Source organism: Ranitomeya imitator, chromosome 1 (assembly GCF_032444005.1).
Source record: "Ranitomeya imitator isolate aRanImi1 chromosome 1, aRanImi1.pri, whole genome shotgun sequence".
NCBI lineage: Eukaryota > Metazoa > Chordata > Amphibia > Anura > Dendrobatidae > Ranitomeya > Ranitomeya imitator.
Window position 1 is genome coordinate 55,676,083 of NC_091282.1, and position 17,251 is coordinate 55,693,333.

General features: G+C 41.2%; 1 protein-coding gene across 1 annotated transcript in view; it reads right to left on the reverse strand.

The window, feature by feature from the left end:
• Window positions 1-2,946: 2,946 nt before the first annotated feature.
• LOXHD1 (lipoxygenase homology PLAT domains 1) overlaps window positions 2,947-17,251 on the reverse strand; it is a 269,874-nt gene continuing 255,569 nt past the window's right edge. The window contains exons 42-47 of the mRNA XM_069746857.1: window positions 16,862-17,039; window positions 13,756-13,941; window positions 7,392-7,562; window positions 7,161-7,299; window positions 6,302-6,463; window positions 2,947-3,726 (exon numbers count right to left, since the gene is read on the reverse strand). Of these exons, the coding sequence (XP_069602958.1) occupies window positions 3,246-3,726; window positions 6,302-6,463; window positions 7,161-7,299; window positions 7,392-7,562; window positions 13,756-13,941; window positions 16,862-17,039 (1,317 nt within the window). The 3' untranslated portion in view covers window positions 2,947-3,245. The remainder of the gene's footprint in view (window positions 3,727-6,301; window positions 6,464-7,160; window positions 7,300-7,391; window positions 7,563-13,755; window positions 13,942-16,861; window positions 17,040-17,251) is intronic.

Here is a 17,251-nt window from a genome sequence, read left to right on the forward strand (position 1 = left end):
ATTCTGCTACAGATGGATCTGGATAAGTTGGAAACTTGGGCTGAAAGGTGGCAGATGAGGTTTAACAATGATAAATGTAAGGTTATACACATGGGAAGAGGGAATCAATATCACCATTACACACTGAACGGGAAACCACTGGGTAAATCTGACAGGGAGAAGGACTTGGGGATCCTAGTTAATGATAAACTTACCTGGAGCAGCCAGGCAGCAGCTGCCAAGGCAAACAGGATCATGGGGTGCATTAAAAGAGGTCTGGATACACATGATGAGAGCATTATACTGCCTCTGTACAAATCCCTAGTTAGACCGCACATGGAGTACTGTGTCCAGTTTTGGTCACCGGTGCTCAGGAAGGATATAATGGAACTAGAGAGAGTACAAAGGAGGGCAACAAAATTAATAAAGGGGATGGGAGAACTACAATACCCAGATAGATTAGCGAAATTAGGATTATTTAGTCTAGAAAAAAGACGACTGAGGGGCGATCTAATAACCATGTATAAGTATATAAGGGGACAATACAAATATCTCGCTGAGAATCTGTTTATACCAAGGAAGGTGACGGGCACAAGGGGGCATTCTTTGCGTCTGGAGGAGAGAAGGTTTTTCCACCAACATAGAAGAGGATTCTTTACTGTTAGGGCAGTGAGAATCTGGAATTGCTTGCCTGAGGAGGTGGTGATGGCGAACTCAGTCGAGGGGTTCAAGAGAGGCCTGGATGTCTTCCTGGAGCAGAACAATATTGTATCATACAATTAGGTTCTGTAGAAGGACGTAGATCTGGGGATTTATTATGATGGAATATAGGCTGAACTGGATGGACAAATGTCTTTTTTCGGCCTTACTAACTATGTTACTATGTTACTATAATGCACTCCTCATAGGCCTCCATATAGTATAATGCACTCCTCATAGGCTTCCATACAGTATAAAGCACTCCCCATAGGCCTACATATAGTATAATGCACTCCTCATAGGCTTCCATACAGTATAAAGCACTCCCCATAGGCCTACATATAGTATAATGCACTCCCCATAGGCTTCCATACAGTATAATGCACTCCCCACAGGCCTCCATATAGTATAATGCACTCCCCATAGGCTTCCATACAGTATAATGCACTCCCCACAGGCCTCCATATAGTATAATGCACTCCCCATAGGCTTCCATACAGTATATTACACTTAGCCCCGTATCTAATTTCAGCATGTGTTACCCTAAGCGTATCTAATAGTGCATGTGATACACTCCATGTATCTAACCCTAGCTTATAATACAGCGAGCAGCACTAACTAACAGAATTGGTGATGACGGCCATCCTTGGTGACACCGTACTTGTCGGTATCACTAGCAGTCACCAACAAAATGGCTCCTCAGTGTGATGCTGAACTTCAACTTATCTTTTTACAAACACCCAGAAGAGGAAAGGCGACATCACACATGTAAGCAGACTCCGCACACATTTACTGCAGTTGTAATGTGAGCTAGTTGTACACTGGGTTTTCATGGCAAATAGCAGCAGCTGCTCCCCCTAGTGTTTAAAAGTGGAAACACCAAAAATGTTAAAATTATTTTTCATATTTTACTTCATTAGAAACAAATGATAAAAAAAAATTCAACAATTGAAAAAATGTAAAGTATTAATGTTTTCAGTTTAAAAAAAAATATTATTTTGATAGCACCTTCCCTTTAAGCCCTTTTTCATAGCGTTTGGTAGGCTGTATGTCCCCAATCCCCTCAGCATAGCAGAAAAATCACCTTTTATTATATTCATAGACAACACAATCCGGTGCAACGCGCGTCGCTGATCTGGATCCGGCGCCACCTCTCTTCCCACAATCGGCGTCATCCTTCATGCACTAAAGTACTTTGCTCCGCAGGGTGGAGAGGAGTACGTCTGTGCAGGGGAACGATTAGGGACACACTGTGGATGACGTAGGACGCATCGTCCACATGAAGCGAGGAGGAGGATGGCGATTGTGGGAAGAGAACAGGCGCTGGATCAAGACCAGCAACGACCATCGGACCAGACGGCACGGTGAGTATAATTTAAGGTCTTTTTTGTGCTGGGATTTATACAGCGTACTAGAATGCTGTAAAAGAGGGCTTACAGGTGGTGGCCATGCTTTATGTTGGGAGAACTAGGTGACAAGTTCCCTTTAATAGAGGTTTTCCACTTTAAGACTGGACACACAATATACTTTTATTGCAGGGACACCCTACTGATCCCAGGATGGAAGTTTAAAAGTCCCCTCTGTGATAGGAGTATTAGTGCGCATGTGTGACCACTCCTCGATTCACTTCTATGCAGTGTCTATATGTCAGCCCCATAGAAGTGAATGGAGGGGCGATGCATGTGTACTATTGCTCCAGTTACACAGGGACTCCTATTCCTCAAATCACTGGTGGTTGCATCCTTAGCAATCTTCTCAGCTATACTGTGGAAAATAAATACTTCAAGTGGGACAACCCCTTTAAGTAGATGTTTAGCCTTCACCCTGGGGTGGATTTCAGACTACCACAGACTCCCCATAGGCACTGTAGTTAGAGGAGTAATCCCATAACCAACATTTCAAGGGTAGTCCGGGCAAGTGAGACCCCGATGATCCCAATAATAAGGGCCCCAAAACCCGTGTGAATGAAGTGGAAGTGACCTTGTTTGACCAGCAAAGCGAAGGGATAGTAAATAAAGCGGCGGTCGCACGTGCTCACTACCGTTCCATTCATACTTGGGGACCTTTGATCGAGAGGCGTCCTAGTGGTCAGATCCCAGCGATGATGCATTTTTCAACTATCCTGTGACAGATGATCCACATTGCTTCTAGAACAACCCCTTTAAGCCTTGTTAAGCCGCAATGGACCAGTGCTAAAAAGCCCCCAAATTAGTCCCCAAAATATTGAGAATTTATAAAATAAAAAAAATGTAAAAACTCAACAATCGAAAAATAGAATAAGAAATTTACATTCTTTATTAAGCTTTCTGCCATTGTTTAAGGCTCCGGGCTCATTATCCGGTTCAGCGGCGTGAGTCATCATTTTCCCGTTTTCCGCTAATGTAGCATGAAGCAGCTGGATCTTGGCGCTCGGTAATACAGTGAGAGGTTTAATATATCCATTTCAATTTCCTATACACATTATACAAAGTCCATATATAAAAATGATATAAAATAAATTTTGTAATAATTTATGAAATTTGTGGCAGATGATCGGAAACGCGTTGCATTGGTTGGGGGCGAGGTCTTTAATACATCGGGTAGAGCTCTCGCCAGATTTCACCGTCTCCCCTCTTCTTGTCCAACCACTTGCTGCAAGGGAAAATGGTAGTGACACCAGTCGCGGAATTGGTCACCTCTACCCTCTCCAGCAGCCACCCGGCACTGAGGCCAGAGTTGTCATGCTCCACTCGTACTTTCTTCACCTCGCCCAAGTCTAAGGTCTCGATGTAGAAGCGGTTGGTCTTTCCGCGCTCAAAGAGGTTCCTCATCTTCTGCTTCAGGGCATGCTTCCCGGAGTCACCATTAGACCCATACATGGTGATGAAGACATTGGCGTCCGTTCCTGCTCCTTTTTCAAAACCTGTCACTATTATGACTTCGTACTTTACCGGTACCAAGCTGCGGGCCCGGCTGGCGAAGCTCTCAATGGTCTTGGCACATTCAAAAACTTTGTAGTCATCTCTCTTGTTGCGCAGGGGAATCTTGGCATTGCAGTTGAAAATGTATCTGAAAAATAAAGAGAACAGAAGAAATTAAAAATGGAAAGGGCTATGATGACTTCTTTTTTAGTTAACTGGGCATTTTCCCCCAACTCATTCAACAAGAACTAACACTTAGTTTTTCCAAGGATGATGCAATTGGGAAAGGGGGGATCTGAAGCTGCAAACGTATTGCCAGGGAAACCACTGAAATGTTTCCATATAATAGTGGATAACACTGGCTCCTTTGAATCATCTCTTTACTATAACTAATAGTGAGGGCCCAGAATGTGGGGTGTGAGTGACAAACATTACATTCAGTTACAGGTCTACAAAGCCATGTGTTTTAGATCAACGGGGGTGTCAGCAGTCAAATTTCCATTTGATCAGGAAATATGAGATCAGGGGATAACTTAAAAACTAGGTGTAAAAACCCTTTAAACCTTCCCACCCTATGATGTACTTCATTAAGTAATTGTGAGGGTAAGGAGCGAGACTAGGAGCAGATGCCAGCTGTATTGTACAGCCAACATCTGCCTCAAACAGCAGTGATCAGTCCTAGCATTGATAGCTGCTGTTAACTCATTAAATGCCACTGTCAATCACTGACAGTTGCATCTAAATTGCACAATCCAATCCGAGCACCATTCAGATCCCCCACCACACCCCAAGAGGCGTGATCATGGGGGGGTGTTGATGACTTGTTGCAGCAGTCGGGGGAGGGGGGGGGGCTGAAGGTCCATCTTCCTACAATGTTGATTTTTCTGTGGCATCCAATCACAGACTGGGCATCATAGGTGACAGTGATTTTCTGTATATACTAAACTCCAGTTGTATTACGATATATAGAACAAGCAATTGAGTTCATGTTCCCTATAAAGTCTAAAAAAATGAAAATTGAAAAACAAAAGTTTATAAATACATAAAAAGAAACTTAAAAAAATTTCAACCCCCACCCTTTATGCTTTTCTCCCAGCTAAAATAAATAAAAAAAATAAAATTCAAATAGACATATTAGGTACTGTTCGCCCAGGCATGGATTACGGTGTGGGACAGAACGACTGAGAGGTGAGGGATATTGTTGTTTTTTTACTTTTGTTTTATTAAAAGAGAATGATGACTTCGGTGTAATAGGCGTTAGGTGAGTATAACTGTCTTTGTTATTTTTAAATAAAAATGGAAAACTGTGTTTTGTTTTATTTCATTTTTAATACAAGACTTTATTCTGGCTGTGTCTTTATTTACCATGTAACTATAAGATTAGTAATGGAGAGGTGTCTTATAGAAGCCTTTCCATTACTAAGCTGTGGGCTTGATGTCACCTGACAATATAAAGGTGACATCAAACTCACAATTATGAACTCAACTTGCCACCACTACAGGGCAAGTGGGAAGACCCGGCAAAGTGCCAGAATTGGCGCATCTCGTAGATGTGCCTTTTCTGGACAGCTGTGGGCTGCTATTTTTAGGCTGGGGGGCCTATATCAATGGTCCCTTGCCAGCCTGAGAATACCAGCCCCCTGCTGTCAGCTTTAGCAAGACTGGCTGTCAAAAATGATGGGGACCCCACACTGTTTTTTTTTTTTTAACTATTTATTTAAATAATTTAAAAAAAACAGCATGGAGACCCCTCTATTCTTGATAACCAGCCTTAGTGAAGCTGACAGCTGAGGGCTGCAGCCCCCAGCTGTGAGTTTTGCTTGGTTGGCTATAGAATATACAGGGGAACCCAGGCCGAGTTTTGTCATTTATTTATTTATTTACAGCGAAGGTGGCAGACGAGAAATACTTTCATCAGCCGCTCCTGCTATCAATGTTATTAGCGGCAGCAGGTGTAGGCTGATGGGAGTATTAGTCCCATCAGCCACCACCTGCTTTCATTGTTCTCACTTGAATACAACTCTCATCATTCTCCTCTGCTCGTGCTGATCGCTGGCAGAGCAGAGGAGAATAATGAGAGCGTCTTCAGCACCCGGCGTCAGGGAACAGCGCTTACTGCAGCGCTTCTTCCCTGGTGCCCCTCCGTGTGGTACCAGACGTGTGCCGCAAGTATTACATGCACGGACACTATCATCTCCGGTACCGTTATTTTTACAGGACTGGAAATATCAGGAAGTGTGAAACCACCCTAAAAGAGAATTAAATAGCTACGGGTCTCAGAAAATTGTGGCACAAACCAATTTTTATTTTATTTATTTTTTTACTAATTTTGGATTTATTTTTTTTCACCACTTAAAGTATTATACAGGTTTGTTATCGCCATAATCATACTGATCTGAAGAATTATATCAGAAGTTTATTTTTACTGCACAATGAATGCTGTAAAATTAAAGCCCAAAAAACAATGGCGGAATTGTGTTTTTTTTTTCACAACTTCACTGCACTTGGAGTTCATTTTTCATGTTTCTCACTACATTATATAGTGAAAACTACAACTTGTCCAGCAAAAAAAAAAACAGCACTCATATGGCTATGTTGATGAAAAATAAAAAAGTTATGACACTTGGAAGAAAGGAAGGAAAAACGAAAGCGCGAAAATCAACGTTGACTTGCGTCTTTAAGGGATTAAAAAAGAAAACAGTATATGAGGAAGCATCACTTACTGGTTCCCAAGCTCAGTCTCTGTAATAGTGATCTCTTTCACGTGCCAATAGGAATCTGGTTTTGGTGAAAACTTCCTCCCATCTTTAGGACAATGGCCGACACAAATAGCAGCGATGTCACCCACATTCTTGGACGAGAACTTGAATACATCTGTGGCATTCCTGGCAAAAATAGAATTGTTACAATGAGCAAAAACTACAACGAAAAATAACTTCTTTCCTTGCAATCAATAGCCCCAAAATAATAGTAATAGTATCAATACTCAATGTAAAGTAATCATATGATGACCACTTTTTTTAATTTTGCGGGTCAATTTGTAGATTACTTAGGAACAGAGATGAGAGAACCTTCTGAAATTCATATTTGGCAGCTTTGCCAAAAATTTGATTTGCAGCAAATCGAAAGTACTGCAAGGCCACCACTTGTCCTGAAAACACTTGTAAAACACCCTGAGATGTTCTAGGACTGTATTCTACACTTTTTAAGCTACTTTCTGAAAACACAGCCTTAGTAATATCATAGTGACCTCAGCACGTACAAGTATGGGTAAAGAGACTTAGTGCTTATCACTGCTGAGCTGACGTATGCTATCTGTACAGTATAATCAGTGCTTTATAGCTTTCTCACCCTACCTCTATGGCTACATTGTGAGCTGTGACTTCGAGTCACTATCCAGGTTCACCACAAAATGTCTGCTGAATTCCCTGCCTCTGCTTTTATACAGACTGATGTGAAAGCTGCAAGGCATTATTTTGAATCCCACACAGCCCAGAAGATGAGCCCGTACACTAGTATTATTGGGCATCAATTTTGTATAGGTAAGGACCTTAGACATTTTGGGGCAATCAGAGGACCTACTGAGCAAATCTCCTCTTCTTGGAGGTGTTTTCCAGCATCATCTCCTTAGATCTTCCCTTCTTCCCCTCTAGGATTATCCACACATTGTCCTTGGTTTCAGCATCTTCTCTGTCACTTGTTACGGTCGTTATCTCATAAGCTGCAAGAATCACAAAGAAGGTTACCCAAAAAACTGTCCCTAATCAAATATGACGACTCTACAACACGTGGCGCATGCGCAGATCCACTTACACGTGCGTTCCTTCAGATCCAGGATATCATTGTTGGCACAGGCGAGCTCTCTTATGATCTGCTTGTCATCTGCATTCTTGGCCAACCATCGATCACATTGGAAACGGAAAGTCTTGTTCATAATCTCATCTTTGACGTCAATGAACTCTAAGTGCCATCCGGGGCCAATGCCTTCAAAAGACATAATAAGTATCATAAACCCAGAGCTAAACAAACCAATTGTGAAAATTGTAGTATGAGACGGGAAGGAAAATTGTGGTAAAGTGGAAAGTAGACATGTTTTTGCCAAGATGGAATAGAGCAAGTCAATGCTGTGAACCTTCAGATGCCGACTGTGGTGACTACTTTGCCCTGATGCTATAAGTACTCAACCATTAAATCATAAATGATATATCAAGGAAGGTCAAACCCATTGAGTTTCGACAGAATTTGCTGACAATCGAATATTTATGGTAGTCTCTTGACCCAGTGGTGGAAGTCAACGGGAAATATGATCATGGGTTCCAGATTTAGAGATGCCCAATCTTCTGTTCTGGTAGGAGAAAACCATTTGACAGAGGTATGTGGCCCCAGATTTTCATAAAATAACAAATGAACTCTCAGCTAAGCTGAAAATATGTGTTTATGGAGAGATTGGGGGACTCAAGTGCCATCTGAACAAGCCTTAGGTTTACAGCTATCTCACATGTGACCACCTTTAATCTACTGGCAGTGATGCCAATGGGCTTCCTGGTTCTTCCTGTGGACACGGTGTTGTGGAATCTCATGTTTGGATATGGAAACTAACTAGCCTGCGTCACAGCTACAGGTGCATTTCACAAAATTAGAATATCATCAAAAAGTTAATTTATTTCAGTTCTTCAATACAAAAAGTGAAACTCACATATTATATAGAGTCATTACAGACAGAGTGATCTATTTCAAGTGTTTAATTCTGTTAATGTTGATGGTTATGGCTTACAGCCAATGAAAACCCAAAAGTCATTATCTCAATAAATTAGAATACTTTATAACACCAGCTTGAAAAAATTATTGTAACATCCGAAATGTTCACCTACTGAAATTTATGTTCAGTAAATGCACTCAGTACTTGGTCGGCTCTCATTTTTCATCAGTTACTGCATCAATGCGGCGTGGCATGGAGGCGATCAGTCTGTGGAACTGCTGAGGGGTTATGGAAGCCCAGGTTGCTTTGATAGCAGCCTTCAGCTCCTCTGCATTGTTGGGTCTGGTGTCTCTCATCTTCCTCTTGACAATACTCCATAGATTCTCTATGGGGTTAAGGTCAGACGAGTTTGCTGCCAATCAAGCACAGTGATACTGTTGTTTGTAAACCAGGTATTGGTACTTTTGGCAGTGTGGACAGATGCAAAGTTTTATAGTAGTTATATTCTTGTACTTGAGAGCAGTATCATAATAGTCATATTCTTGTGCATTAGCGGCAGTATTATAGTAGTTATATTCTTGTACATAGGGAGCAGTATTATAGTAGTTATATTCTTGTACATAGGAGCAATATTATAGTAGTTATATTCTTGTACATAGGAGCAGTATTATAGTAGTTATATTCTTGTACATAGGGAGCAGTATTATAGTAGTTATATTCTTGTACATAGGCGCAGTATTATAGTAGTTATATTCTTGTACATAGGAGCAGTATTATAGTAGTTATATTCTTGTACATAGGGAGCAGTATTATAGTAGTTATATTCTTGTACATAGGAGCAGTATTATAGTAGTTATATTCTTGTACATAGGGGCAGTATTATACTGTAGTAGTTATATTCTTGTACATAGGGGCAGTATTATAGTAGTTATATTCTTGTACATAGGGAGCAGTATTATAGTAGTTATATTCTTGTACATAGGCGCAGTATTATAGTAGTTATATTCTTGTACATAGGGAGCAGTATTATAGTAGTTATATTCTTGCACATAGGGGCAGTATTATAGTAGTTATATTCTTGTACATAGGGGCAGTATTATAGTAGTTATATTCTTGTACATAGGAGCAGTATTATAGTAGTTATATTCTTGTACATAGGGGCAGTATTATAGTAGTTATATTCTTGTACATAGGCGCAGTATTATAGTAGTTATATTCTTGTATATGGGGGCAGTATTATAGTAGTTATATTCTTGTACATAGGAGCAGTATTATAGTAGTTATATTCTTGTACATAGGTGCAGTATTATAGTAGTTATATTCTTGTATATAGGGAGCAGTATTATAGTAGTTATATTCTTGTCCATAGGAGCAGTATTATAGTAGTTATATTCTTGTACATAGGGGCAGTATTATAGTAGTTATATTCTTGTACATAGGAGCAGTATTATAGTAGTTATATTCTTGTACATAGGGGCAGTATTATAGTAGTTATATTCTTGTACATAGGGGCAGTATTATAGTAGTTATATTCTTGTACATAGGGGCAGTATTATAGTAGTTATATTCTTGTACATAGGGGCAGTATTATAGTAGTTATATTCTTGTACATAGGAGCAGTATTATAGTAGTTATATTCTTGTACATAGGAGCAGTATTATAGTAGTTATATTCTTGTACATAGGGGCAGTATTTTAGTAGTTATATTCTTGTACATAGAAGAATCCTTGATGAATAATCAATGACAATTTTCTATTAGAATATACATACTGGATTCAATACAGAAAAAAAATCCTAAAACATAGTTATCTTAATGGAGAAACATAGCGCCATATGACAAGAACCAATGCCAGTGACTGCATGTGATTGACACCTCATCTGCAACTTCACATATTCTTTTTGATTTTAGAAAGTTTTTTTTTTATTCACTTTAAACTTTTGCTCTTTTCCTGAAATATTAATTTTCCTGGGAGCAGTTCATGGTCTGATAAGATACTAATAAATCTGCTAAGCCATTGTTCTATCAGCAGACAGATACAATATGTAAATCTATCTGAGCCCTGGTGGGAATCTGGGATAACAAGCACCAACCCCAGCCCCTTCCACGCATTATCTCCTGAATCCTGCTTATCATTTAAATGCCTGCACAAACTGGACAAAACTCCCAGAATAGAACAGACTCCAGAGATAAAACATGTCTGGGTAAGGTTGCATATTACTTGTAAACCCGAGGCCTCTTTTCTGAAAACTGTGACTAATGTGACACAATGCGGCGTGCTGTAACAGGGTACGGCAGCGTTGTGTCCGATATAATACGTACATAGCATCACCACTATGAATTACAGAGGCAAGTGACCGTGAAGCAGAAAAAGAAGGAACACGGAAAAACGCTGAATGGAGAGAAGTCTCTGGAGATAAAAGGCAAAGAGAAAGGACAAAAATATGTACAAAAAGATAACATGAAAGACGGAGCGAGAGAGACCATGGACAAGGCTGTGAGCTCCACAGGAGCGGGTAAACGCCATTGATAGCGCGTGCGGTTTCGCCTTTTTCTTCTTTAGGTCTTGGTCTATCCAGTTTATTTGTAGCACGTGGTCTGTGTTGTATACCATTTTTATGCTTTGGTGGTGTATTTATACTTTAACATTGAGTTCATTTTAGAATTTTTGCTTAAAGGAATTGTCCACTACATGAAAACAATGGGCCAAGGAAAGTAAAAAAAAAAAAAAAATATATATATATATATATATATATATATATATATTGTACTGGCACTGTTCAAAGAAAATTGATCAGAGCAGACCTGAACAAAGTGCAGCCCGCAGGGCACATCCGGCCCTCTGGCTGTTCCAGTCCAGCCTGTGGGAGCCTAAACTATGCCCGACGTCCCGATATCGCCGCTATCCGCATCCTCAGGCTGCAGATAGCGAATACATTGGTGGAGGAGAGGGCCGCCGCCTCCTTCTTCCACCATACGGAGTGTATGACTGAGCCAGCAGGCGCGATGACGTCACTACATCCCGTCCGCTCTGCTGAGCGTCAGTTCACAAAGCAAAGACTGAAGAGGAGCGCCAGGGGGAACGGTAGCAAGGGGAGTATGTATTGTTTTTTCTTTTTAAATACAGTTTGTGTGAATGTGTGTGGGCTCATACTGACTATAAGGGGAAGGCCTTTGGGTGGGATCGTACTGTGTATAGGGGGCTATGTGAGGATTCACATTGTATATAGGGGCTATGAAGGGGTTCAATGTGTATATAGTGGGGGCTGTGAGTGAGGACTCGTACTGTATATAGAGGTGCTGTGTGTAAGATCACACTGCATATAGGGAGACTACGTGTGGGGGCTCAAACTGTATATAAGAAGGCACTGCTGATGAGCATACTATATATCTATATATATAATTGCCTAAGGGTTTCTCCGTCTGTCTGTCTTTCTGTCTGTCTGTCTGTCCTGGAAATCCCGCGTCTCTGATTGGTCGAGGCTGCCAGGCCTCGACCAATCAGCGACGGGCACAGCATGGCGACGATGATGTCATAAAGGTTGCCTCGACCAATCAGCGACGGGCACAGTCTGCCACGAATTCGCCTTGACCAATCAGCGACGGGCACAGTATCGACGTAGATGTCATAATTGTTGCCATGGCGACGATGATGTCATAAAGGTCATAAAGGTTGCCTTGACCAATCGTTAGAATCGGGCCACAATCTAGTGTGTGTGTATATATATATAGGGTGTGGAGAATATGGGATCATACTATATTTACACTAGATTGTGGCCCGATTCTAACGCATCGGGTATTCTAGAATATGAATGTCCCCGTAGTATATGGACAATGATGATTCCAGAATTCGCGGCAGACTGTGCCCGTCGCTGATTGGTCGAGGCAACCTTTATGACATCGTCGCCATGGCAACCATTATGACATCATCGTCGCTGTGCCCGTCGCTGATTGGTCGAGGCCTGGCGACCTCAACCAATCAGAGACGCGGGATGTCTACGTCCTTTATGACATCATCGTTGCTGTGCCCGTCGCTGATTGGTCGAGGCCTGGCGGACTCGACCAATTTCTACGTCGATACCGTGCCGGTCTCTGATTGGTCGAGGCCGCCAGGCACAGCAATCAGAGACGCGGGATTTCCAGGACAGACAGACAGACAGACAGAAAGACAGACAGACAGAAAGACAGAAAGACAGACGGAAAAACCCTTAGACAATTATATATATAGATGGGCTATGTGTAGGACTCATACTGTATATAGGGGGCTGTGTGGGGGCTCATGCTATATAGGGGTTTTGATGAGGGGGCAAGATGAACTGCGGATTGCCTGATTCATTAGAAGACACTTGCCCCTTAATGTATCAGGAGAGGTGGCATACGTCCCACCACCAATCTTACTTCGGTCAGTGACTAGAGTAAGATTTGGAGTGTAATAAATGTAACTGATTGTCATGAATTTGAGCGTAAAAGCTCTGATGCATCGGGACCTTTCTCCATCATTTATTCCAATGAGTAAAGCAGATAATTGGGGTACATGCTTGGTTAAATGCTAATTTGTGGATTAACAGCCTTTGTAAAAATGCCAGCGATCACTTAACGAACAAGCAAAATGCCCATTCACTGGGTGATTGGCTCGTTCATGCTGACATTAACATGATTGTCTTCAGCAGCACCTCATCTTGTGGAAATAGATCATGCGCTGCTGATAACATCATGTTGTGTGTACACAGAACAATCATATTAATGATGCCCATCCAAAAAAAAACAATAAATGACTGCTGATTGTCTTATATACATGTAGCTGATTGGCAGTCATTTAACGGCCATGGACGAAATGTGTAAATGCCCCTTACAGGGGTATTCCCATCACCAAGATCCTATCCTAGTATGTAGCAGGTGTAATAATACTAATATTGGCAAATGTCTCTGATTACAAATGTAGTATAGTTTTTCTGATTAGCTATGTCGCCTTCCTCATGTGCAAGCATTGCAGGACCTTAGGTATCCATGGTGACGACCACTGATATAGTGACAGTAGCTAGCTGCTAGTGGTCGTCACAATGGAAACCTAAGGTCCTACAATGCCTACACATGAGGAAAGAGACATAGCTAATCAGAAAAACTGTACTATGTATGGAGGTATTTGCCAATATTTGTATTATTACACCTACTACATATTGAGATAGGATCTTGGAGATGGGAATACTCCTTTAAGTGAAGCCACAGGAGCAAAGGATCAGACACTTTGAAATCTAACATGTTGGACCTTTCTTTTCCATCTGCCATCAAGAGATAATCTGGTGATTATACACGTATGATGGTTGACAAATTCTTCCCAAATCAGTAGGTTTGTGCGACACTCAGCTGATGTGGATCGGGATCAGTGACAATTTATTCGGTGAGTTTTCAGGGAGATTTTATTTTCTGTGTGTTTTATATATTTCACAGTAAAGTGATTGAGGTAAGAAATTCACCCATACCTGAGTTGTCGTGCCAAATACGCACTTTGCACAAGTCCCCCAAGCTCAGCATGTCTGGGAACCGGAAAGTGTCCATCTGATTTTTCTCAAACTTGTTCGAGTTATTGGACTGTTTCATGGCGAGCGTCCCACTGTCTCCATTCTCTCCAAAAATCACCATGAATACATTGGCATCTGTACCGGCTCCTGGAAACAAAGGGGATGGGAATTATGTTTTTATTATTATTATTATTATTATTATTTTTAATATGGAAAATTGTTCAATATATTTTAAGAGGGCTGCGAAGTAAAAAAAATATTTAAAAAAAGTTAAACAACGGACCATCCTTCCGGTTTAAGAATAGAGAATTCTGAACTATTTCCTAGGCAATATTCTGCCTATTTTTACCAAACCAGACAGTTGCCTATCCTCGGCAGACAGAACCTATTCCTTCACGTTACTCAATTTTTAGGCAAATCATTGTACAGAGCCTTGATATCAGACCATGCTTTCCCAGGTGTAGACGTCTTATTTAGTGCTGAAGCTTTGAGATTTTTCCAGAATCCGAAGGGCCATTAGAAAACTGATTAGAAACAACTATGGCTCGTGTCAGTAACTTCCGGGATTTCAGAAAAAGTTGTTAGGTCCGGATCGTCTTTCATAGTCTAAATCTGCCCAAAAATGGACAATTTTTATGGTATTTTGTAATAATGATCCCTGCTTTTAACACCGGTTGGAAAGCTTTACCTCTTTTCATGCTTCCAGAACTGGTTCTGTATGGCATAAAGAACAAAAGGATCAGCTCACACAATGTGGATGAGAATCAATCTTATTACGGTGCGGTGCACGGAGAAGGATCTTGAGTCGGCTCCCAGGTAGGAATAGTTGAGTAGAAGGCAGGTATCTAGCAACCGCGGTGAAAGGATTTAAAAAATCATCATTTATTAGTAACTCTTAAAATTTCATAAAGAGGAAAAACAAACATAAAGAGAAACACTCGGCCTGCGCGTTTCAAGCACCAAGGCTCTGAAACATAATCTGCATGGTATACCGTCATAGCTTCACTGATTTAGATTTTTGGTCAAAAAAGTTTTTGGGATTAGTTTATTATCCAAAAGTTTTTGAAGTCATTTTTTTTTAGCATGCTTTTTTTTTTGTAACGGCTGAATCAATCAAAATGCGGCACGGAGTATTGTTTAATTTTGTGGCAAAAAAAAAAGAAAAAGAAAATAAGAAATTGTAAAAGGAGCAAAAGAATCACCATGTGATGGTCAGAAGATTTCCGAGGAATATAAACAGAAAAGCTGTATTCACTGCCGCGGACCGTTCGGTCTCTGTAACCAGGCACTTAGCTGGTGCATCGTCGTCTCTATGGAGAGCTGCTCGCAGTTTAATGATCATTTAAGCAGAGATATTGAAGCACAAAGAAGCGGTTTTCATTAAATCCTCTGGTGTTTTCTTCGAACGTCTTCCATAATTGCTCCTCTCCGCACACACTTTGAGCTCTAACGGGAGCGATATTGTAGCCTTGTGGTTTCTCCAGTTCAGGTTTATTCCCCAGCTTACCAGTTCTAGAAAAATGTCTTTAGAAGAATCCCCAATAGTGTATTATGATCACCGTCAGCCACTTACCGTAACCAGCTATCAATACTCCAGAACCAGTGACATTTAAAAGCTGAAAGTGAATTTACAATTTAATTTATTTTGTCGCTTTTTTTTGGGTAGTCAATCAGTGGCGGTCCATCTGCTGGAACCCCTCTTGATCAGTGTAACAAGGGTCTAGTGCAGCGTTCGCACTGGAAAATATGGTCCCAGTCTCCCCTTGTGTATCCAGCCATCTCTGTCAGTCCCATAGACATGAGCGAGTGCCACACCATACATACAAGGAACATGTTATGGTAGACGAGTGGGCAATGGCATAACTCATGGGTCCCAGTCCAAAATTTCCAACAGAGCCCCCAATTGTCACAAATGTTTAATAGTAAGAGCCTTTTTTTACGTCGGCCAAAATGGACCTAAGTGCAATGGTCCTTGTAAGATTCCAACCCCGGCATCTATCATCTATTATAGTTATGCCTCTGTGGGTGGGAACAACCACCAGTCATTAGCGATAACCAATTCGATTCACGCTACACTGGTACAACATCCAGCATGGTCCTCCATGACAACCTGTTGTTATTTCTGTGCCCAGCAACCTCGGTTCCTCCTGCACGACTTCGTTTGAGGTCTAGTGACTAGAAAACAAGCAACATCATGACGTCCTGGGGTCTACTAAACGTCAGAGGTGCCCATTATGTCAGGTCGAAGATGCCAGATGAAGTAGTGAAGACCAGGTATCTAAGGCAACAGAGTGGAACACCGAACAGAGCAGTGCCGATCATATTTCTCAACTTCCTAAACAATGTTATCTTCTGTACCCAAATTGACATTACATTGTAATTACTAATTGCTCGTGTGGTGGTGCTGCTGGGTACTTAAACTCTTATTGCCAGGTTTCCTCACAGACTGCAATTGATCACTGAGGTTCCAGTAATGGGAAACTTTGCAGTCTGCTTAGTGTCAAGGAAGGGACCTTTCTAGAAGATACCACTTGTTATCATCTCTGGATTTCCTCACAGTAACCCATTGTCAGAAAAAGCTAGAAACAAAAAAGGGATGGAAAAAAAAGGTTGGGTGGTAGTAAAATAAAAATACCAACATGGCTGCTATCATTTTATATGCTCTCTATGTAGCATTTATTTCTTTCTGTAAATACACAATAGTGTCCTAAAAACAGTTGGCATTATCATAGTGGGACCAAAGTTTTTTGCCATATGTCATCTGATTACTAGGGATGAGCCCCTGGAAGTTTGGGTTCGGTTACCCTTCCTGAACTTTATTCCAAAGTTCGGTTTGGGTACCAAACTGGGTAAGAAAGAAAAAAAACTCCCCTCGGAACTCAAAAAATTGCAACGGGCTTCGGGGGAAAGTCCGTGTTCGGCGTTTAGCACCGGACAGTAACTGTCCGATACGAACACAGGACTTTTAAGTTCGGGCTCGCTCATCTCTACTGATTACTCCCAGTAGAAACAATGTTAAAAAAAACTAATCCGTGGCTGATAACATATGGGGTAATATAGGACACACCTGTGACATCGCTTGTCTTTATCTGTATGATGTATGTAGTGGTCTCCACCATTTCTTCCTCATCAACCACAGCTGCCAACTCACAAGAAAGGGTTCTCTTCTCGCCCTTCGTCTTTGAGAGCCATTCTCCATATGTAAAAGATGTCTCCTCTTCTGTCACTGTATTGTTCAGTATAATCTGCACGGAAGACACATTTTATAGGGATTCAATGTCTCATTATCCTAACAAAATGCCCCAAATATATGCCAAGGAATTGTTTATTTCACCTTCCCAACCTTCCTAGATCAGACTGATCCATGACCAGGAACAATCTTACATAAGAAGAAGTTCCCCAAAAACCAGTCATGCCACTCTTGAACAAGACTTTCACCTCTCTCTTGGTCTCTTGC